General features: G+C 39.9%; 1 protein-coding gene across 1 annotated transcript in view; it reads right to left on the reverse strand.

The window, feature by feature from the left end:
* The window catches only part of LOC119656132 (MOXD1 homolog 1), a 169,723-nt gene that overhangs the window by 36,348 nt on the left and 109,886 nt on the right, over positions 1-23,489 (reverse strand). Inside the window, exons 4-9 of the mRNA XM_038062464.1 lie at positions 11,882-11,994; positions 10,856-11,049; positions 10,617-10,718; positions 4,731-4,894; positions 4,304-4,519; positions 3,723-3,925 (exon numbers count right to left, since the gene is read on the reverse strand). Of these exons, the coding sequence (XP_037918392.1) occupies positions 3,723-3,925; positions 4,304-4,519; positions 4,731-4,894; positions 10,617-10,718; positions 10,856-11,049; positions 11,882-11,994 (992 nt within the window). The remainder of the gene's footprint in view (positions 1-3,722; positions 3,926-4,303; positions 4,520-4,730; positions 4,895-10,616; positions 10,719-10,855; positions 11,050-11,881; positions 11,995-23,489) is intronic.

The raw sequence follows: 23,489 nt of genomic DNA on the forward strand, positions 1-23,489 counted from the left end.
AATTCAATATAAGGAAGCAGAACCTGTCGGTTCAAGGATGCAGAACCTGCGACAAATAGAAGTGATATCTTTCTATCATGATGGAACTTTAAAGCTTCCGGGTGATAGTAAGCTTTTTGGTGGCAGCTGCTCGTCCATACAGAAATGAAATTACCTTCGCCATCAATGCACTCAAGCGTTGTGAAACTATCAGTACCGACGGTTTCCCGCGGAACTGTTGCGGGGTTTTGAGTTGTTTTCCCAGGGGGGATGACATCTTTTAACCTGCCTCGGTAGACGTAGAGGGCTTTAATTTACGATGAGATCTTTTCTCGAACTTCTCAATTACGTTGATGGCATCTGCATACCTTCTCTTCGAAGCATAGACCTTGGACAAATCATCCTTGATATGGGGAAGGAGGTGAGTCGGAGAATATCGAGGGCATCAAACAATTTGTATACCTAGGGAAGATCGTTTCTTTTGAGAGTGATATCGATGACACTAGACGAACTGACACTGTTAAATCCTTCTTCGATATTTTGTTCAACGTTTGGAAATGCAACTATATCAACATCTCCACTCCAAGCAAATGTTCTTTTGTGTTATTTGGGAATAGCGCATGGAAAGTTACCACCGCAGTTCATCAATTTATATCTGCGTCGTGTCATAGTCGTAGTCTATTCTAAGATAATAGATGACAATAGAAACGACGCGTATAGTGATACGGTTTCAGGAGCGTTTTCTGCGTTATCAATTGGATTTAAGGGGGAGCTTGAAACCTCGTGGGCAGTAGGATTCATACTCAGCATTTAAAATGTATTTGATGTAATTCGCAAGTCAAAGGTACTTGAATTCCACATTCTGCGTTGATTGTCACTATTTTCAAATGTAAAGTATCCTGGGGTGGTTTCCGATACAAAGCAAATTTGAGAACTAAATATAGAACTGCCAGTGAAGAAAGGCGCTTTATGTTTTTGTAAAAAGATCTTCGAAGAGAAGTTTCGTTTCCGGACGAAAATGTTTTATGGTTGTAGTTCGTCCTATCCCTACGGTAGTTAACCCACATTTGAGTTCCTATAATATTGTAAATAGGAGATCCTTATTGTGAGTTTTCTTCTTTCATAAAAATATCCCTAGACAGATTATAGAATCCATAGTTTTTTAGATTTTTCGGCCATTTATTCGGCGTTTTATTTGCTATAATTATCTTTGAAATATTGTGCATTCATAAAAAAATATGGGGAAAAAGAATTTCTTGAAAATTATTTTTTTAAAAGCTGCCGAACTTCTGCTTTTCAAGGTTTTGTGTAAACACAAAACAAATTTGGTAGAAAGCTAGAAACTGTGAACGCTCACGCATACATCCTTTTACGACGAATTTATGGGCGGGGGGCCCATACATGCAAAAGAGAGTGCACATTTTTTTCATCAAATATAGTCATGTGGGGTATCAAATTAAAGGTCTCAGTCAGTACTTTTCGAAGCCGGTCTTAGTTTTGACATTTGTTGGAAAGGTGGGGGCTGCGGAGGATTGTGTGTGATCATTGCTTTAAGGGGGCTATTCTCAGAAACTATCCAACTGAAAAATCTGAAAAAAATCAGGAGGCTGCCACTATATGGTGCCTGGGCTCCGAAATACCTGCCATACTGATATCTGTACAAATAAAGTTAATAATAGTATATTACTATAATTTTTAGTAATTGGCTGTAAAACCCCCCTTAAGTTCATGCTAGCACTACAAAACAATATAGGATATAACAAAGAGCATGATCTCACCAAGTTTGGTGAAAATCGCACTATTACTAACAAAGTTATAATACATCAAAGTTGTCGCTTCTTTGCAAATTCAAGACTATGAATGTCAATATCATCCGAAGGTGATATTCTCACATAATATATGCAGATATTACGTGCTACGTACTAAGAAATACACAAAACCTTTCGTACCTGAAGCGTTCAGCTTCCGGTTTCCCGACTTATTAATTCATGCTGTTAGTTCTAGTTCTTCTTCGAGATCACGGTTTGGTCAATAAGCACGAGAAGCTGGATCAAGACTCGAAAAAAGGACAATTTCAACGTCAAATATAACCCTGTGCATAACAACAACAACAACTAGATACATTTTTTGATTTCATTTTATTTTCAAAATAAAAATCCCAAATTTATGATCTCCCAGACAATTTTAAATTTTATTTGCTTCGATTAGAGGGGTGCTGAAAGAAAAGTTATTTTTAACTTGTTAACTGTGCATCACTCCAGCAAAAACCTCTATATTGAGTATAGTAAGTGTAATCTTACTAACTTGAGAGCCATTAGATTGCATGAAGTTAAACAAGAAGTAGAGTGCAAATATTTGAAAATTACAAATACAAATGCAGGCAGAAAAGGCAATCTTTCGAATATTTGGGGGTAGGCGGAGAGATACCTAAATTGAAAGAAGATCGACTTTTTTTAGATGGTGTCTTGAAGGAAGAGTACGAGTACGACTGGGAGAGTATGGCAGTGATCTAAGGCCTAAATCAGCAACTGATTACCTCGTACACTAACAAATCCGTTACAGCAGAGGGAGCGGGCACAGCGATTATTCTATTTGAAAGAACTTTAGTCCCGTTCAGAAGCGGGGTCAATGGCGCGGGTGGGTTATTTTGCTCAAAAAGCCTGTTCTGGATCGAGCCGCGAGGCTCTTAAATAAATATCGACTTCGATGTTCAGACCAATCTTGGCAAGTGGGTTCTCATCAGCACGAATTATATGTCCATATCATCCAGGACGCCTCGCAATTTTTCCACGATCGGCGTATTGTACTTCGAAACAAATGAATAAGCATTTTAGGCGTAAATTTATGTCTTAGGTAGGCTTATTTTAAGGACCCAAGGCATTATATGGGGCAAAATATTCCAATCCTAACTGACAGCCAGGCGACTAAGGTCTAGTTAGGTCCAACCAGGCAAACTCTAAACTGGTATGGAAATGCCTTAAGAAATTGAATACGTTTGACTTCCACAATAACGTCTGGATACTCTCGGTTCCAGGGCATATTGCGTTAGAGAGCAATGAGGCAGTGGTACTTGTGCAAAGTAAGTTATTGCACTTGAGAAAATACTGAACACTAGACGCTGGTGTAAACCCTTAGAAGTAGGAAACAACCTACAATCCTTTCGGTTTTAGGATTGATTGACGTACTATCGTTAATAGATACACTAAAACCATCAAAGAGGCATAATAGTTTTTTTTAGGATGCATTCATTTGATACCCTTGTTATTATTAGACTGGACTGTAAAGCTATTACTGCCAAACAAAAAGGATCCAAAATTAATTTATGGAAAATGTTAAATTGAAATAGACTCACTAAAGAATTGAGGTATAAGTTTTTCAGAGTTTTCTTTCTACTCGATATACTCGTATGTAGGTAAATACCAATTTATAAACATCCTTAAGTATTTTCCAGTTCGTTTCCATTATAAACCTTTGTTGCTTAGGGAACTCGATCACGTGCAAAAAATCATCGAAGAATCCATACGATACGAAAATAACTTCTTCAATAGAAAAGTTGAAAGGGGGTGCTCGAAATGTCATATGCTTTGAAACCCAACTGGCAAGTGGTTGTGAAAGTAACTACTTTGAATTGTTATGACATATGGTATGCAATAGCTTCCTTTATATAAGCTTCCATGCATAAACATCTCATGTAATCATATTAAAAACAGATGAACCTAAAATGTGATGGGTGTATTACTTACCCCCTGTATAAAAACAGGTTTTCGACATCTGTCATGTTCAATTCGTAGAACTGATAGACTCCAAACGTCTCGAAGAATTCGCGTACCGGTGTCATGCTATAGCATCCAGCTAAATCGATTCTTGGATAGTATGTGAGGAATGAAAGGCACATCTCTTGCTTAGTTGAATATCCTCCAAATGTCGGCCATTTGCGATTGCTTGTCTGTTAGGTTTGAAACAAAGTGAAAAAAAAATTAATGAAACTGAAATTTCAGTGAAAGTTATCGATAAAATTGAGAGCGGTTTTGGGAATGACATCTACATACATACATATGTTGTGTGTCTACCGAGTTGGAAAGTTATTTTCATTAAATCTTGGGAAACATTTTAAGGAGAATGTAAGGAAAAGCTACCTATGTTCTGCGGGGATTCGAGTATTTCTTATGTAAGAATCAGTTAATTTGATGGTATACATTTTCCTTACAATTACATAGTTCTGAGAAATTAGGTGGATGTTTCCTTTTCTGGATCTCTTTTCTTATCTCCAAGAAAGTAACATTATAAGGACCAGATTAAAACTAACACGAAACCGGATTCTTACCTCATATGCACAGTCTGTAATTATTATATCTCCAGGCAAAACAACAGTTTCATTTCCCAGTTGTCGCACTTGCTGGTAATTGAAATCATAATTGTCGTCTTCTATTATCCTTTCTAGCTCCTTGCCATCGCGTATGTGGCGTAGTTTCATCTTGCGTCCGGCTAAGTGTGAATGTAAGGTTCCTGATATTATTCTGATACCATCTTCCGGAAACATCTGTGGGAACAAGTGCCGAAACAAAGGCAAAATATGTAAGGTGTTTGGAAGCTATGGAAGTTACAATGTTGGGGGTTGTAAAATGTTCACACATTTGCTCATGGTGTTTAAGCAAGTTTGTTGGAAAAGTGTAAATATGGTGCACTTGCTGCAGTACAATCTCATTGGTGCTTGGAACATTCTACAACGTTGAATCATCGCAAATACATACTGCGCTTGTACAAGATTGTCCACAGATTCCAATGTTGCGATACAGTTTTTGTCCAGGTGGTATAAGTTGGGTGTCGGACACAGACACCCCTGAGATCATCATACCGGCATCATTCTTCCTTAGGTGTCGGGTATAATGTATCCTGAAGCCGGAATTGTCCACGACTGTATGTGACAGTAAAATATTGTTTTTCTTTCAATTTTATGTGTAGAAAATATACTATAAATGCTCAAACTATTGTGTAATTCGTATGTAAAAAATAGAAATGCTAGAAAGTAGGTCATTGTACTTGTTTTTTGATTACCTTTATTGCATCGAAGGTCGCGGTTCAAATCTCACAGGTGGCAGAGGGATTTGTTACCATGACTGGATGTCGGGTACCAGTCGACTCAGCTGTGAATGAGTACCTCCTACAGAGTACTGTTATGTACCGTTGCGGTTTTGAATGAAGTGCTCTAACACAATTCAAGGCTTTGATCCAGTATGGATTGTTGTACCAACGATTATTATTGTTATTATTTATGGCATCCGGAAGCCTATGAAATGTATGTGGGGATTTGTGGGTAACCATATAAATACCCTTCGTGAATATACTAGCTAAGAGTTTTCCCAAGATCGATTACAGTGGAATTCCGATAATTCACACATCGATTATTCATATTTTCGGTTAATTCATACTAATTTTCCGGTCCGCAGAGTTAATTTTCTTCATTTTTCCCTCGCGATAATTAGTAATCCAGATATTTCGTACCAAATCGTCAGTCCTTTGATTCTACGAATTATTGAGATTCTACTGTATAATAAAACCGCAGCATGCATTTTCGAATTTCATTGAAAAAATGCAAAGGTTTATATTAATTAAGGTAAACCGTAATTTATTTAAAACCAGATTGACCCGAATCCTAGTGCCAGACGAATCCATGCCCTGCGTTTGACTGTCCTATCGCCATCCGAAGAGAACCTTTCGAAGGGTCATAAGTACAGTAGAATCCCGATAATTCCGTATGGTCAAGGGACTGATGATTTGGATCGAAATATCGGAATGGCCAATTATAGAAAGAAAATTTACTTGTACGAATTAGCCGAAAATACGAACAAACGGTGAAAGAATTATCCGGATTCCACTGTATATCAAAATGGCTTCGTATGGTGCCCTTTCGCCATTGCTCCTCGTTATTGGCACAGGCACTACTACGCAGAACATTCAACTCATGATGCACTGCACTACGGAATTGATTCACCCATCAGCATCAGATAAAGTGGCTTCCTCTACGATTGATGTATCAATGAATGTCTCAAATCCAATATCTTCTGCAACGTCTTCCGGCTCGTTGTTCTGTATAGTTCCAGGTTCTGGTCAGCTACTAAAGATAACGGACGCCGCCTGGCAGTAATGGAGACAAATATGGTATGACATGCTTTACTCATGTTCAAAATGAGGACAGCCAAGATTCATAATTCCTTGCGACCATCATGGAGAAGTTTCGAGAGAGGTGTTTTCGATGGTATGACCATGCTACGCGATGAGGAGTTTTCACTGGTTAGGACTGGCCTGAACATCCAAGTGTATGGAAAAAATACAAAGGCGACCGAAATAGCGTTAGCTTGGTACTAAAATGGGGATTAAAGAACCTCTCGATCCCTTACCATTATGTAAAACAAAACTAATAGTATAACAAAAAGTTTTGCAAGTGGTAACAAATCTGATCAAGTCCGTCAATAGAGTGCAGGACTTTCTGAATGGAGCTTGTGACAATTGTCTAAAGTAAGTATTTGCCCGGGATTATCACCCTAATTTGCCTCACGCAGCTGAGTCAATTGGTATCCGACATCTAGTGCATTAGCGACTCATTTTCCGAAAATCTCTGAGGAATTTGAAGTCAAAATCGCAGGTCGTTAGGGTTGAACCTTTTCACCTATATTATCCCTTCATTTGTCGCTGACTTTCTTAACGCTATCTTGTCCGAAGTACGTTAAGAGTTTCAAAGGACAATGACATCTTTCCTTATTCACTTCGACTACTTTGCTCGTGTCTTCTTGCTGGACCTCGGTAAAATGACTGTAGATTTGGAGAAAAATTGGAAATAGAGATAGACTGAAGATGATACAACCAAGGATCTTAGTCCGAGGCATCATCGTGCTTATTTCGGTTTGCCTTTATGAACAGAGCATTGAAGGCATTGATAGTTTGTTTAGCTTGGTAATTTTCTCTGCGGTGTTAGACATGAAAAGTGATCGCCCTACCTACTTCAAATCTTTGAGCTCTTATTGACACCTTCCTCGGCATACTCTGGGCCGATATAATCTCGAACGAAGAGCTACCCTGGTGTATGGACTAAATACCGGTGTTGATTAGAAGGTGGAAGTGAAACTTGGCAGGTCTTACTTTAAGAAAATGCCACGTTTCTGCTGTTGTTGTGCCATGCAATGGAATCCACTATCTCCGATTAGCCGAGGAATGGGTTGCTCTAGAAACACGTGGAGCAGAACAGTTGAAGCGGAGTGGGGACTTCTCCGGGCGCGTTCGAATACTAGCAGTCATGGCATGTAGGTGTGTTGGACGTGGTATGCCCCATTTGGGGGATAACGGCTACCATACATTATTAGATTTGAGGGTTAAGGACGATGGTGCACTATGGTAAGTTAAGAACAGAACGAATGTTTCCCTGTCATCGGTTGGCATACAAATTCGACTAACGGATCCTCTCGGTAAAAGTCTGGATACGAAGACTCATCGGATCATGAATCTTTTATAAGAATAAGAGCTTCATGAGTTTCATCAAGATGATTGAAGCGATTTATTTTACCCGGTCCAATTTAATTGTAATACTGCATAAAAGAAGAAGTAGAAAAAGAAAGTAATTTTTGCAGGAGGGAAGGAATCTCGGACTGGATTGACTACATAACGATAAATCCGACAATGCAAATGGACGAACGATTTTCGTAATTTCCCATGTAACGTGCGCTTCCTGCACAGAACGCAATGCACTCTGCGTTTGTGAAGTCAATTTTCAAATATAAGCCTCATTAACGTTCACAGAAGGGATTGCAAAGTCGGCGAACGACACTTTTTACGAGACAGTAGAACGAACCCTCGTTCTAGGTATGATACTAAAATCATACTTGGATATACTATTTCTATTAATACTAAGCCTGTATTGAGACGATACGTTGTCTCCCATAGCTTACATAAAAATGCCAATGATAACGGACTGCGGATTATTCAATTTGGAGTTTCACAAGAAACGCTTGTTGGAAATACCTGGTTTGCGCAAAAAGCGGTCCACAAACAAAGGTAGGCCTCTTCACACTGTACTACTTTCACCCAAATTGACCACGTGCTAATCGAACGCCGGCACTACTCAGCCTTGATGAATGTCAGAACATATAGACTCGGAACACAGTCTCGTTGGCATGGTGTTCCGAGCTTAAATAACAATGTCAAATCAAAGCGTCTCTGAAAATCGGGTGATAGTGATCTCTGGAGCCATTCTCCGTAGCACTTATAAGGAGGCAATGAATGTGGCAATAACCGTAGCTAATCGAAGTTTCGGGAATAAAGTACAAATAATCTACACCATCACTTGAAGAACGTTATCACTGGCACGGTCGCAAACCAATTTGACGCTAATCGCAACAAAGTTCGATGACTGGCTGGACAATAAATGTAAGCTAGCAACGGGAGGGTTCTTGCGTTCCATACCGAGTAATATTGTAATGTCAAAGAACACCTATCAACCTATCAGGAACTCCGTCGAATGGATAAGCGACATTATGGTAAAACAAGGAAACCCTGGGAGAACCAACAAGTGTGCGAACTCGAAAAGTACAGGGACCGACCGCACTAGGCTCGCAAGTTTTATCAACAAGTCAGCAGGATGAAACTTTATACACCTTGATGCTCATCCTGCCGAGACAAAGAGGGAAATATGATTTCCGATAAAACGAGCATATTGGCGTAATGAGTTGAGTAATCTGATGAACTGCCCAACAACCAAAATATCAGCGAGTTGGAGGTCCCATCAACAGAGGACAATGGACAAATGTTGCCACCAACAAACAAGCAAAAAGCAGTCCACGCAATCCATTCGCTTAAAAATCATAAGTCGCCATTAGCCCATGGAATTACAGCCGAACTGGTTAAATATGCAGGGAAACAACTACATCAAGCGGATTATCAACTAATGCTCAAGGCGTGAACAACGAATCAATGCCTGACGCAACGCCATCTTGCTAGGCGGGATAGCCCCATACACCCACAATATCATCGGTCCGTACTGAAAAAGTTCCTGGCCAATCAGTAATAGTTGTGGCAAGCGATGGAAAAACTGTTGAAATATGACCATCAGTTGCGCCATCTTTTTAAGCCCACCTATGATGCATACTGTACATATCATGAGAGAGTTTGATATACCGAGCAAATTGTTAAGACTGACTAAGCTGGCCGTGACCAATGCCCGAGACCACATGATAAAAGCAGGATCACTCTTGAGACCATTCATCATCATCATCATCAACGGCGCAACAACCGGTATCCGGTTGCCTTACTAAGGAACTCCAGACATCCCGGTTTTGCGCCGAGGTCCACCAATTCGATATCCCTAAAAGCTGAGCATTCACCATTTACAACGGTTTAAGACAAGGGGATACCCTATCCTGCATCTTTTTTAATCTTGCACTGGAAAAGTGTTCCATAATGCCGATGGTATACGACAGGCATCATCCTCCTCTAGTTGATCCAACAATTGCCCTATGCTAACAATATTGACATTATGGGAAGAACAACCAGAGATGTATGACCTGCTTTCATCGAGATCGAGTAGGCGGCATGAGATCTTGGGCTGCACATTAATGAAGGCAACACAATGACAACGTCAGCACCAAAAATTAAAAAAGGAACAACTTCAAACCACACTGGTCAAATATGAACAATAAAGACAGGAGGCTGACATTTTGAGACCGTTGATGATGACCCTATTTGGGTCGAGAATCACAATCGATAACAGCTATGATGATGAAATCCGCGAAACAGTTTTTGGCACTCGACAGAGCTTATTTTATAGGGGTCAAAGCTCTTAGTGTAAAAGACAAGGATCTTGCAAGACCTCATGTATTCCTCGGAGACTTGTGTTCTTAGCAATAATAATTGCAGATTCTTAACTGCGTTCGAGAGAAGAATCTTTGGAAGAATTTTTGGACCGTTACATGAGGTTGAACGATTCTGTAGCCTATATAACGACGAAATATTTGAGCGATACCACGGCTGTCTGGTTGTCGTTAAAATTCTGCTTAATCAGTTGCGGTGGGCGGGTCACTTAATCCGTGTATGTGAGGATGATCTAGCCCGTGAAGTCTAGAGGGGCAATATCTATGGTAGAAAAAGAAAACGAGGCTGAGATGGAGCGATGGCGTAGGTCAGGATGTCAGACAGCTTTTAGGGATATCGAATTGATGGACCTTGGCGCAAAACCGGAATGCCTGGAGTTACTTACTGCAGCAGGCCTAGACCTTATACCAGTTGTTGCGCCGTTGATGATGGCATCAGTGAAGTTTTGCGTGGACTGCTTAAAATAGTTAGAACTCCTAGATTCCAAATCGTTCTAGCTCGATAATACATTCTGTTATCTAAAAATCAATTTTACGGCAACTTTGCTTGAGTGATAAGCCAGCATAAATCATGAAAATGATATTATTATATAACAAATAGTACAGCCTGAAGAAGAGAACTGAACACGTATTAAACTAAGAACTCAACTACAATATAACGTTAAGTCTTCCTCCTCACGTACAGATATATAATAATTTAACATTTCTAGCAATTCTTCTCTACTTTTAACATTACTACTTTTGTCATTGTACTACATTTTTATATGAACGAATACTAACTTTTTTGCGCCTTGGGATTGTCATAGTGAATTTCCAACATATAATATTTCGGGCCGTTCGTCCCTCCAATTGGAATTCCAACATGTTGCGGTAAAAATTGTCCTGCACGTAGTAAGCGCAAAAAAAGAATGGTGAGATAACATAATTAATTAAATAGATATAAGAGAAGTCCTGAAAAGTTTCCGGATAAATGATTCCGCCCTTTTTGCAACTGGACCTGTTTGCCAACGCTTACTTACCGGATGATCCAACAGCCCAGACAGCGACAGGCGAGATACATGAGTCCCAGTCCATTGGCGTTAATAAATTGCTGTTGCAGACGGCCCCGTTACTCTTTACCCAGACGTCCCAAGATGCTGGATCCGAACTAGGATACGACATGGCAGAGCATTCGAATAGTGTCATATGATGTACCAGTGGTTTGTTGGTTGTACTGAAATATATCGTAACAGGATAAGATGTTTAATGTTACTTTGAAAAAGGAGAAAGACGAAGGAGTTCCGAATTTCAACAGATGAATCTGATTGTAAATTAATGAAAGAGAAGAAATAAGAAACTTCATGAAAAAGGTCGAAGGTACGGTTGTTCACACGTGGCGGATATTTGAATGGAATGACCAGAAGATGTGGAGCACAGTATGTTAGGCGTTGCGACTGGCTCAAAATAGAGGCACATTTCCTTCTGAACACGTTTTAATTATCTTTTCATTTCTTTCTTTCAATTCCACCCTAAGTAATTTATCACAAATAAAACTTTATGTGCAAATTCAATTTTCTCGGTGTTGAAAAATGAATAGAAAGCTTCACTTCCCTTGCCAGTGTTGCAGTCCGCTCAAACTGCTGCAAAACGAGTACGTGCTCAGACTCTTATCCGAAGGACGAAAGGATGTATTTGATGATGACATTGATGATGATGTGGTTGCATCTTTCCACAGAGTAATCGATGTTCTAGAGTTCAAAGATACTTAATCTTTGTTGCCAAACCGAATTTTCCAATTAAATAGCTGGATTGCACTGTCTTGAATTTGGAAGAGAGTAGTCGATTCCAGAATGACTTCAACTTATATTGCTGCTTATTTAATTAGGAACGTGAGATGATTACCAAGTTCGAAACGGTGTCTAGGTAAGTGTGTCTTCTTCTATCAAACTTGTGTTTGATTTAATTTTTGGTTGAGTCTCTCTTAATATTTGTTTTGTGAAGGATTCCAAAGTGTATAGGGAATAACCGACATAACTCATTTTATGTACCCTGGGAATTATTCTTACCTTTCTTTTGATAATAACGCTTCGTAGCCAATTATGTGATGTTTTTCCGGGAGGTCTGGTATCTTCATGATTTTGCACCAGTACAAAGTATCCATATTACTGTCCACTGTAACCTGAAGGTAAACGGAAGGAAAGTAAAGTATAGAGAATACAAGAAAATAAGGTTTTATTTGACACAAAATCTCCAAACAAGATTGCAAATTCTTTCTTAACATTGTCATTAGTTTCAATGAGGTTTCTAGTATTTACTGCATGAAAACAAATCTGGACATATTTCCTTATTGAACATTGTTCAAGAGACTAATAATTTATCTTTCCGATGTCTCAACGGCAATGAAACAGCAAACATGTAAGAAATTGTGTAGGAACCACCTTTCTCAATGGAATTCAAGCTACAAGCTCAAGGAGAGCCAACATCATCTATCATAACCTGTCTGGCTTCTATTGCGTATGTAGGATATTCCTTCGCCAATATGAAACCTTCTATGCATACAGAATATTTCAATGGAGGATTCATCCCTGAAGCTATGTAGACATTAGGGAATTAAAAATATTTGCTTGAATTTCATTCACGAGCAGATCTGTAAATGATTGTGCAAAAATTCCGCCTAAATATTTTGGGAATATTTGCTATATTCTTCACGCTATGGAACGTGATGCTACAGAATGGGAATTCGATGTAAAGTGTTATACCACACCTTCAAGAGATGAATGTTGAAGAAGAATTCGAAAATTTTCAAATTCATTGCAAAGTATGTTGTGGCTCGTATTATACATCGTATCCTCTTTAAAATTATGTATCCTGTAAAGAAGACAATACAATAAAAAAATCTAATCGGAACAAAGATGGAGAGGGCGTCAAACAGTGTCTTGTTCGACAGACTGACTCGATATATATAACTCCCTGTGAGCCAAGCTGTCTTTCTCGGAGGGTGATACGTCTTTCTTCGAGGGTGACATGCGGGTCTCCAGGAGCCAAGTCTCTCGTCTACCATATCCGTAAGTGAGTAGTGATAGCTACACCCTGTACGAGGTAATCCTACTATTAACAAAACGCTACGGATCTAGGCTGAGGGATCAAAAAACACCTTCTGGATAGTTTGGAGTTGGGGGTAACTGACCGTATTTGAACGAATCATCGGACTAAGATTGCCCTTACCGTACTACAGGGGCTATGGCACCTGCCCAATTGACTACACCAATGAATCCTAAAAAAAACCAAAAAGGAACATACGTGTCCTCGGCATATCTCCGAAGCTCGTGAGAAGCAGGAAACTATCGAAGACCTTGTCATCAGGCAGATGTGGAAGGGATGGAGTGCTAAGCTTATTATCACCGGCATACGGTTTCAACTACGTCATAGGAATATCTTAGGACTGCAGTACCTCAATTGCCAGGCTGGGAAAGAGCAGTATTGCCGACATGTGCTGGGGATGATATACCAGGCGCACACATTGTGACATTGTTTCTTCCTAAAGCCGCAGCACTAGAATGGAGGATCTTATGGGCCTCCTAATTGCTTAGAATGATGATCTTCATAAGCTGTTATAAACCGTCTTTAGAAGCGAGGTAGAGTTAAAAGATAGACTTCTCTCGGGGTAGATGACCGATCCCTGGAGGCGACCAAACGTCAAAATGGTCATATCAAATATAGATTTGGCAACATACGTGTGCACGTGCACAGGAAAAAGCCGGTGAAAGGTACTTCGGAAGAGATGTCAGGTGGAAAATCTACCGACGTTTCCAAAGGAACCTTGTTGAAAAGACAGGATCACGCAGGGAAGTAGACCTGCTGTCCAGTGAAGAGAAGTTGGATCACCTAGAACTGGATTTTCTAGGGCTTAAGGTGGGCAGCGATTTGAAGGAATGCACCATGTCGGCGGAGGAGGGTGATAAATCGACAGTGGAGAATAGCTTCCAGCATTAATGGACTCAATGTTCAGTACTAAAAGAGTTCAGGTATACCTTTACCATGCAAGAGCTGCATCTGCAGTGATTGCAACGGCAATCTCCAAGGACAACATTGGGATAGTGCTGGCTCAAGAACCCTGGATGTACCGGGGCTAGATTCGTGGTCTGCAACGAGGAAGTGTGCAGATATAGTGTTTTTCCGAGTTCCTGACCAGACCCCTTGTGGCTATCCAAATCTCACTGGAAGCCGGGGGAGAACTCGAGAGACATTCGTAGCATAGGGATATTTCCCAGAAGACGACATCCGAATCCCACTGAAGCTAATTGCTAGACTGGTAGAGTTCTATGAGAGGAGGGCGCTGCCATTTCTCCTCGAAGAGGTGAGAACTTTGTTGCATTTTCTCTTAGCAACAACTTAGAAATATACAACATAGGCAACACTGCAACATTCGTGACCAGCACCAGACAAGAGCTACTAGACACTCCTAGACTAGGGAACACTCTGATGAACAGGTTGGTTAAGAAAAGGAGGGTGTCGGATTAGTCCTCTATGTCGGATCACAGAATAATCACTTTCGACATTGAGGGCAAATAAAAAGCGTAATAATGAATCCCAGGATAAAGAATTGGACCGCCTATGCAAAGCACCTGAGCAAAGAAAAAGAAGGAAAAAAAAAAGAACTAGCAAAAGAGGTATGTTCGTAAGCTAGAGTAAGGTAGGCAGTGGGAAGCTTTAAACCACTTAAATCACTCGGGGTAAATGGCATTTTTCCAGTACTACTCCAAAGAGGCCCAGAAATCATCTTAGAGTCTCTTCTAAGGGTAAAAAGTGCAGCATAGCTTGGGATATATACCGAGGGCATGCAGGCGGGCAAAATGGTCTCCACTCGAAAGCGATTAGAACGGATTTTTTCACCCTAAATCCTTCAGAACAATTAAGATAGGTCGTAATTCAAAAGGTGGGGAAGATCAAAGACAATTTTATTAGAACTAAAATTTTAATGCGCAATGCCCGAACAAACGTGGACCCTTCCAGACGGGACCACTTTCAACCAAATTGACCACGTGCTGAACGAACGCCGCCACCTTTCAGCTTTGATGAATGTCAGAACATATTAGGGGGGGGGGGGGCAATATAGACTCGGCTCACACAGCCCTCCGCAATACTCATAAGAGGAAAATGGATGCTGTAATAACTGCAATCAACAGAGATCCTGGAGATGAAGCGTCGACAAATGATCTTCACAATCACCTGAAGAACGCTATCATAAATACGGCCACAAACATACGTGGCCCCAGTCGCAAAAAGAGTCGGAACGGCTGGTTTGACGGTGGATGTAAGCTAGCAAAGGAACGGAAGCATGTTGCATACCGAGTAATGTTGCATTCTCAAAGAACGCGGGCACGCGCAGAGACTTATCACGAACTCCGGCAAGCGGAGAAGCGACTTTACAGACGGAAGTGGGAAGCTTGGGAGAACCAACAGGTCTGTCAACTCGAAAAGTATAGGGAGCAATCGTACCAGGCGCGCAAGTTTTATCAAGAAGTTAGCAGGATGAAGCCTTACATCCGAGATAATGGGTATATTGGTGCGATGAGTTGAGTACTTTGATGAACTACTGAACAACCAGAACATCGCCGAGTTGGAGGTCCCGCCAACTGAAGGCGACGGACAAATACTGCCAACACCAAGTGTAAAAGAAAGAGTCCGTGCAATTCATCGGCTTAAAAATCATAAGTCGCCAGGAGCCGATGGAATTACAGCCGAATTGGTTAAATATGGAAGCGACCAATTACACCAAGTGGTTCATTAACTTGTGCTTAAGGTGTAGGACAGTGAATTCATGGCTGATGACTAGGAAAGAAGCATTATCTGTCTCATACATAAAAAGGGAGATATCACACAGTGCAGCAATTATAGAGGTATCACGTTGCTGAGTACCATCTATAAGATATTCTCCGCTATCTTGCTAGGCCGGATAGCCCCATACGCCCACAACATCATTGGCCCATACCAAAGAGGCTTCACTCCAGGCAAATCAGCAACAATCAATGAAGCATCGAAAATCAAAGAACCAACAGCATCAAACCGCACTGGTCAGACAGGAAGAATAAAGATAGGAGACTACAACTTTCAAACCGTTGATAATTTCTGCTATCTGGGGTCGAAAGTCACAACCGATAACAGCTACAATGATGAAATCCGCGAACGATTGTTGTCAGCCAACAGAGGGTATTTCAGCTTACAAGAAATGTTCCGCTCGAAACGTCTCAACATAGGGTCAAAGCTCTTCTGTACAAGGCAATGATCTTGTCAGTCCTCATGTATTCCTCGGAGACTTGGGTTTTTAACAAGAAAAATTGCGAACTCTTGGCCGCGTTCGAGAGAAGGATCATCCGAAGAATTTTTTGGTCTGCTACACGAGGATGGACGATTCCGTAGCGTACATAACGACGAAATCTATGAGTGATACCATGACCGTCAGGTTGTGGATAAACTTCGGCTGAATAGGTTACGGTGGGCGGGTCACTTAATACGTATGGATGAGGATGATCCCACCTGAAAAGTCTATAAGGGCAATATCAATGGTAGAAAAAGAAGACGAGGCAGACCCTGCTTGAGATGAACGATGGCGTAGGTTAGGACGCTAGAAAGCTTTCAGCGATATCGATTTGTTGGAGCTCGGCGCAAAACCGGGATGTCTAGAGTTCCTTATTAAGGCAGGCCTAAACCGGATGCCGGTTTTTGGGCCGTTGATGATGATGATTAGTTAGTTATTTTTTGTTGATTAATTTATATGTGACACGGTAATTAATATATTTTTTATCTCCCGTGAACAATTTCTGAGATAAAAGTGTGGGTTTTTTAGATAAAAAAGTTGATAACCAATACAGACAACTCAATTGCATGGACATAAAACGTTTCGCGGCCGCGGTATAGACCGAATCAAACAGAAAGTTGATGCAAAATTACTAATGACACCAAATGGGATGGCAAGTGTTTTCCTAATAGATTAACCTTGCTAGATATGAGCGAAAAGTAAGGCAGATAGTTCTTGCGAAGAATCGCAGTTTACCTTTTTACTAGTGGTAATGGGAAATATCGGACTTTCAAATATATAAAAAGATTGAAATGTTATCAATGTGAAAATGATTAGTATTAAGAAAAGTTGATGGCAGCCTCCCCCAAGCGAAGACACAGTGATGTCTAAATAGATAAGTGGCGTCAAATTATAACTAAATTTGTCATTACAGCATATTGTTCCCATATGTTGCGAATCAGGAACATCATTCACTTTACCAACTGATCCTTCTCTTTGCGTGCAAATCAATATTACAATAGCTCTGGTTTACCTTCCCCGTCCTTTTGGTTGTATATTGGAGTTTGTCATGAAAAACAAAAGGATTAGTTTATCATCAACTTAATTATTACGAAGAGAACTAGAGAAAGAACCACTAATACGAAAGGGTTGTGATAAATATACACAAGTAAAAAAGGTTTAACAAGGGTCCCTACCGACTTCATTATATTCGTGTGAAAGCCAGGAAAAACAGAGCTCTAATTTTCAAAACCCACAAACAGGGACACAGTGATTCACCTGTTTCCTAGGAAAACGGGTGAATTCACAACAATGCCGTTCAGGACAACTTTTTTGGGACAAATTAAATGCACACCAAGAAAATTACTTCAATTCCGTAAATACTCACTTTGCCAGAAGTATTTCCCGGAAAGGTAAAGTTCTGTGAATAGGTCGACACAAGATGATAAACGAAGGTTTTATGAATATTCATGAAGCTGTGTGTATTGGGGTAACTAATCTGAAAATGAGGCTAAAAAGTGTTCATTCTGGTTATATTTAAAAAAACACCAGCTTCCAAGTTGATTACGAAAACTCTGCTTTGCAAGGAACATTTTTCATTGAATTGAAATGTTTCTAATGATGGCTTTTACGAAATATTGACCTTCCTTAGCTGGCAGAAATAGATTTTGTGGTAGATTCAACCCTGCTTAAGAAAGAGGGTATGATTTTCCCATCGATTTTACCTTCGTTTCTAAAAGAGCTTTGATTGGGCGGTAGGAAGATAGAATATCCGGAGTTTGATATCAAATTATGGTGAATATCGAGAAATAGAAAGTCTTACAATGTGTCCTCTCTACTTTCGTAAGGCTTTGTGGGATAATTTGATGCTAGGAAATTTCTTGGGAAGGATATTCGAAATGCGATTAATTCACCGAAAGGATGAGCGTATAATAATCTAGAAGGGTTCACTTTAGTCTTTATGTTCTACTGAAAGGATACAACTGTGAGCTGAGCTTAACGGGAGCTGAAAAGTTATCCCAAGAAGATTAAGAAGGCTTTAGGACCTGTTTGGTTATGGCTTTTCTGCAGGAAACTGCTATTATCAGTTTCGAATTATCGGATTTATCAAAGAATGAAAACATTTCCTCATTCCTTTCTCAACATGTATACATACGTACAAGGATATTTACTTTCTCTTGGGGTGCCAAAGAATTTCAGATAGCTTTAAATTTATCAGAAAAACGTTAACATACAGTCTCTTTCTGAATTTCCAATGTTCATCGATTCTACAATATGCAAATTTTCTATGAAGAACAACAACAATAGGAGGAGGAAATTTTCACATTTTCTTTAACAGTATTTGCAATTCCATATCTAATCCCTTTTCTGGTCACATCGAATTGGCGCGGTTCTCGGTAACTTTCACTTTCTCTTGAAATATATGAGAAAAACTTCTTAAACCACTCGGATCGTTGTAACGAAGAAGGCAATTTGGGAGTGGTGAAAAGTTTTAACGATGTGGAATCAACCGACATAAGGAAGTTATCGACAACAATTTATATTCAGACTCGCATAGGGATTATAAATTGTGTGGGAAATCAAGATGGATTTGAACAAAGGGAGCTGAACAGACTGGTTGAGAAGAAGTTTTTGTTCATGTTGAGTAGTATCGAATTTAAAGCAAAATTGAAAGAAAGGGTAAGTTACCTTTTTGAGACTTGTGAACAAAAAATAATTTTTCGATTTTGTTAGAGTGGTATTTTTTGTACCTTAGATAATACGATACATGGAATATGCATACATTGTTCGGAATTATAATATAGAAACCATGGCTTAACGGATAAATTGAATAGAATTTAATGTTTTTATTTCGGGGATAAGTTTGCAATTTTCACTTCATCTGATAACTAAAACCCTATTAAGAAATTTCTTATGTAAAAATGACAAAAGATAAATTACTCCGAACATTCTCTGATGCTTTTAACGCTCTCGTTGTTCTGCCCATTTATGCAAGCAAAATGATTACCAGCCAGACTGGTAATCTTGCTTTTGCCGATGTATATCTTCAATACGACTTGCTTGCCTTCTTCCACAGTGATTCGATCAAGATCTTAAAGCTACCAAAGAGAGAGAGCTACCAAATGTTGTATGTATCGACATAGTTTATTGAAACCCTTCACATTATCCAGTCAAGGAAGCATGATGGATATCACCCAGATAACGAGAAGAAAAAGTATCGATGCAATCTTGGTGTCTCCGTTTTGCATTTCAACTTCCTCTTGCCTCGATAAAGCACGTGGCACTTGGGCCATCATATGTCGCTCTCATAAAGGCTATTAGTTTCTTCGAAAAACTCCGCCTATGTAGAGCTTCTAGGTACACTGCTTTCCTCCTGTAGAAATCCTTCAATCAATGAAGAGCTAGTAAAGCGGTTATTTAAACAATGTTTCACAATCACTGGAAAATTCTTATGATGGTCAGTACAGCAGGATCTAGAGCGGAAACCACCTTGCTTTCTGTCGATCAAGTTCTTGAAGTGATCTTTAACGTGTTCGAGGATGATTTTATGTTCGCGCACTCAAGACGGGTGTTTTTTCTCGGAATCTTAACGATCATCCCCGAAAAATATTTCATCTTCTCTAGTTTGAGGAATTAGCAACCTCGTAGAGATACGGAGATAATCGCGATAATCGCGGTCTTGATAATTTGTTGTCGCGCTTCCCATTAACAATAAGAAATAGTAAATTGTCCGACCACTTTATCTTCAAGTTAGAAAATGTGGAGCAGCCAGACGTAGAATCCATTTGATTTGCTATAATAACAAATCTCTGGTTTCAGCGAGTTTGGAATAGAATAGGGTTGCAAAAACGCGTATAGAAATGCATTAATGTGAATTTAGAAATTAGGATAGACATATATATTTTTTGTCGTTTATTTCTAATCCATATAGGTTAGACATAGTTTTATACAAAACACAACTTCCTTTTCTTTGTTTTGCCTGCGTTGGGGAGCGAACAAGATTCGAATTCCCTGAAATGACAAAATGCCATTCTTGAAATTTGTCACTCCAGAGTCCTGTCAGGCCGTCAGCTGTTTCCACGGTCATTCGATGCAGCGGCAGAGACAAATTCCTACAATTCCGCAGTCTATCAAGTCTTGTAATGTTCTCTTCTTCATTAGGACGAGTGATTCTTAAATATAGATGACATTTTTACCATTGTCCACAAAGTGGATTACGGTTCCGAAAAGTTCGAACCACTCCCGCCCACATAAAATGGCACGCTCCCATGCAATCATCCACAGGTTGTTCCTCGTGTCTCCCAATGCAGAAATATTTATAATGCAGAAGGAATAAATCTTCGATATCGAAGTGATGGCTTCCAATCATCAGTCATTGAAAGCTTCATGAAGAAAAAGGCGAAATATCAAGAAGTTTAGGCGCCGACATCCTCATCCTCAACATGGAAATGAATTAGAGAATAATGGTCGCATTCTGCAGCTCCGCCAAAACTTCAATCAATATCGTCGTGGTGCCATTGAGTAGGATGCACCAAATAAAAACTAGGCTAGGTTCTCCCAAAGACCGCAAATTAAAGGACAAATCCAGCGGAATGTATAGAGCAAAATGTATAGAATTAATACAAAAATCCAGAATGTATAAAATTGAGTAAAAAAATCGCAAGAACCCTTCGGGTAAGGAGCATTCATATTTGCGTTCTACATAAAACTCGATGAACATAAAACGCGAGAGCGGTGAAAGTGGGTATAAACGTATTTATTTTCCGCAGTCTACATATTCAATATGGTGTTGGCTTTGTAATCTCTGATGCCATTAGAGAAGTCGAGTGATTTGATGACCAGCTGATAAAGCTCACCTTTATATTAGCTGGTCGCACTACTCAGCTGATAACATACGCACCACAGACAGGTCCACCTCATGCCGAGCAAGATTCAAGCAAGACTTGTCATCGACATGAACAGTGAGAAGTCAGACGACAACAGGTACCATTAGTGAAAAGGGTTTCGAGCACGCAATGAGCGCGCAATAGGAAGCGTTTAGTCAATTTTGCGGACACTAATGACCTTGCCCTTATGAATACATGTTTCATTAAACGGTTGCCTGATCTCCCTAAATTTTATTATGAGAACAGTAAAATGCAGTCAACGCCGACATTTTACCACCGTCACTGACCGTAAAACCGCTCCCTATGAGACCATCGCACTTCAACATCGGCCGCCAATAAAACAGCGTGAGGAACGCAGAGGCCCGTGGCGCATTATTTCCGGTGAATGCCAACCGGAAAGCAAAGGAAGCGGTCCATTGCAATCTTTACGATAAACTGAATACTCGGGATGGCGGGAGAGATTTGTATGAATGAATTTGTTCGTCCTGTACTTTCACAAACACCGCCGACATTTCGAGCAAATCCTCTCGTCAACACCGCTGAAATCGAGGAAACAATAACACGAATCATGACATTGTATCGGAGCTCTAGAACACAGTAGCTCAGTGAATTCGAGTCATTGAGGAAGGTAGAACACCATCTGACTGGCAAGAAAGCACGATCGTTCCAATATAGAAAAGGAAGGTTCAATAGAGTATTCAAATTACCATCCGATTCTTCCTTTTCTTGACAACTGTACCCGCGAACTCGTTCAAACAACTGTGAATCAAGCTGGGTTTGTGAATTATTGCGGGGATACTGACGTAATACACGAAACGCGGTTACTCATGGACAAACACTCTACCACGACCCGAAAATAAAATTTAAAGTGTGGCAGAGTATATTAAAACCGTTTCGTGTCTGAGTAGGTGTTCATCAAGGAAGCGTCCTCTGACTGCTCCTCTGTGTTCTTGTCTCACGAGCCACACAGCGTCCAGCGCCCTATACACTGCTTTATACAGATGATATTTTTCGAGCGTGTCATAACAAAGCTGAATGATCGCGTGACACAACACGGTTTTATTCTGAATCTGAATAAAACAGAATTTTCGACGCCCCATTCTAATGAAACAGGTACTATCACTGTCAGTGGCAGTTATCTGCCCAGAACTGAGCGATTTAAATATCTTGGATCAAACCTATTAACCAATGGCATTATTATGCATTAGCGCAACCTGGATGAAGTGGCGTCCCATAACTAGTGTTCTTTGTGATCGTCTCAAATCTCAAATTTAACGCATTATCGTCCATCCTGTCGCCCTCTGTGGTTCTGAGTGTTGGTCGACTATAAAGGACAATGAACGTCGCTTCGTGAAAGTGGAAGTGAAGATATTGCATTGGATTAATGAAGTAACACGTCATGATTCACTTGCCAAGATTGGTCTGAACATCGAAGTCGACCAAAAGGCCGACCAAGACAACACTGGATAGTGATTTGAAGGCGTTGCGACTGCATTCAGGTCAGGCTTTCGATAAAGCAAATTCGCGCAACCGATCAAGACGGGCCAACCCCACTTCTGAATGGGACAAAGGTTGAACAAGAAGTGGTTATAGGTTGAAATTTGTAAAATCTTGTGCGTGGGTGTGTTGTGTCGAATATCAAATAAAGGTCTTAATGGGATATCAAATAAAGGTCTTAATGGGTGCTGACAGTAATTAAAAAGTAGAAGTGTGAAGAATTAAAACGTATAGACCCGAAACGATAGAGGATTTATTTTCAACCGAAAAAAACTGAAAGAAATTTCACTGAACTCCAGGCTTCAAAATACAATCCATGTCTCCGCTTATCCGCTGGAATAAAGTCAATCATTTGTATTACTGTATTCTGAAAGTTGAATGAAACCCCCCCCCCCCCCCTAAGTTTACGCTAGAAGGATATAATTTTACAGAATTACAAGTCTCAGTAAAGCAAAGATACTGCAAATTTTTCTATAACTAACAAAAAGATAGCGGGTTAAAGGCAGGTCTCCCGTGTGATTTTTTTGCATCCTATTACATCAAATATGAATTAAAATTTTAATTAAAAATGAAAAACCGAAATTTTTAATACTGACCATTTCTATATATATGTATGTATGTATATGTCACGAATTCTGGCTGTTTTCTTCTTTTTCGTGCCTCCACAACTTCTTTAAGGGAAGGAGTCATAGCAGATGATGATGTTCGAAGAATAGTTTAAGAAAGGTGGCAACTTGTTCAGTTTCATCAGGAGTTGAAGTAAGAGGAAAAGGATTTTAGTGGGTCCGTTTGCTATTCCATTGGGTTTTGAAAATGATTTATTAATGATATGAGGAAATGTTTCTGTCAAATTTATTTTCAGCGTCTTTGTTACTTTGAGGACGTGTATGCAAAGTGTGAAAGCAAAGGTAGCAGGTTATTGAAGTATCGAAACTACCAGGTTCAAAATAAAGGATGTTCTTAATTTGGCTTTGTCTTGATATGGTCAATGTT

The sequence above is a fragment of the Hermetia illucens genome, chromosome 4 (genome assembly GCF_905115235.1).
Source record: "Hermetia illucens chromosome 4, iHerIll2.2.curated.20191125, whole genome shotgun sequence".
Classification (NCBI taxonomy): domain Eukaryota; kingdom Metazoa; phylum Arthropoda; class Insecta; order Diptera; family Stratiomyidae; genus Hermetia; species Hermetia illucens.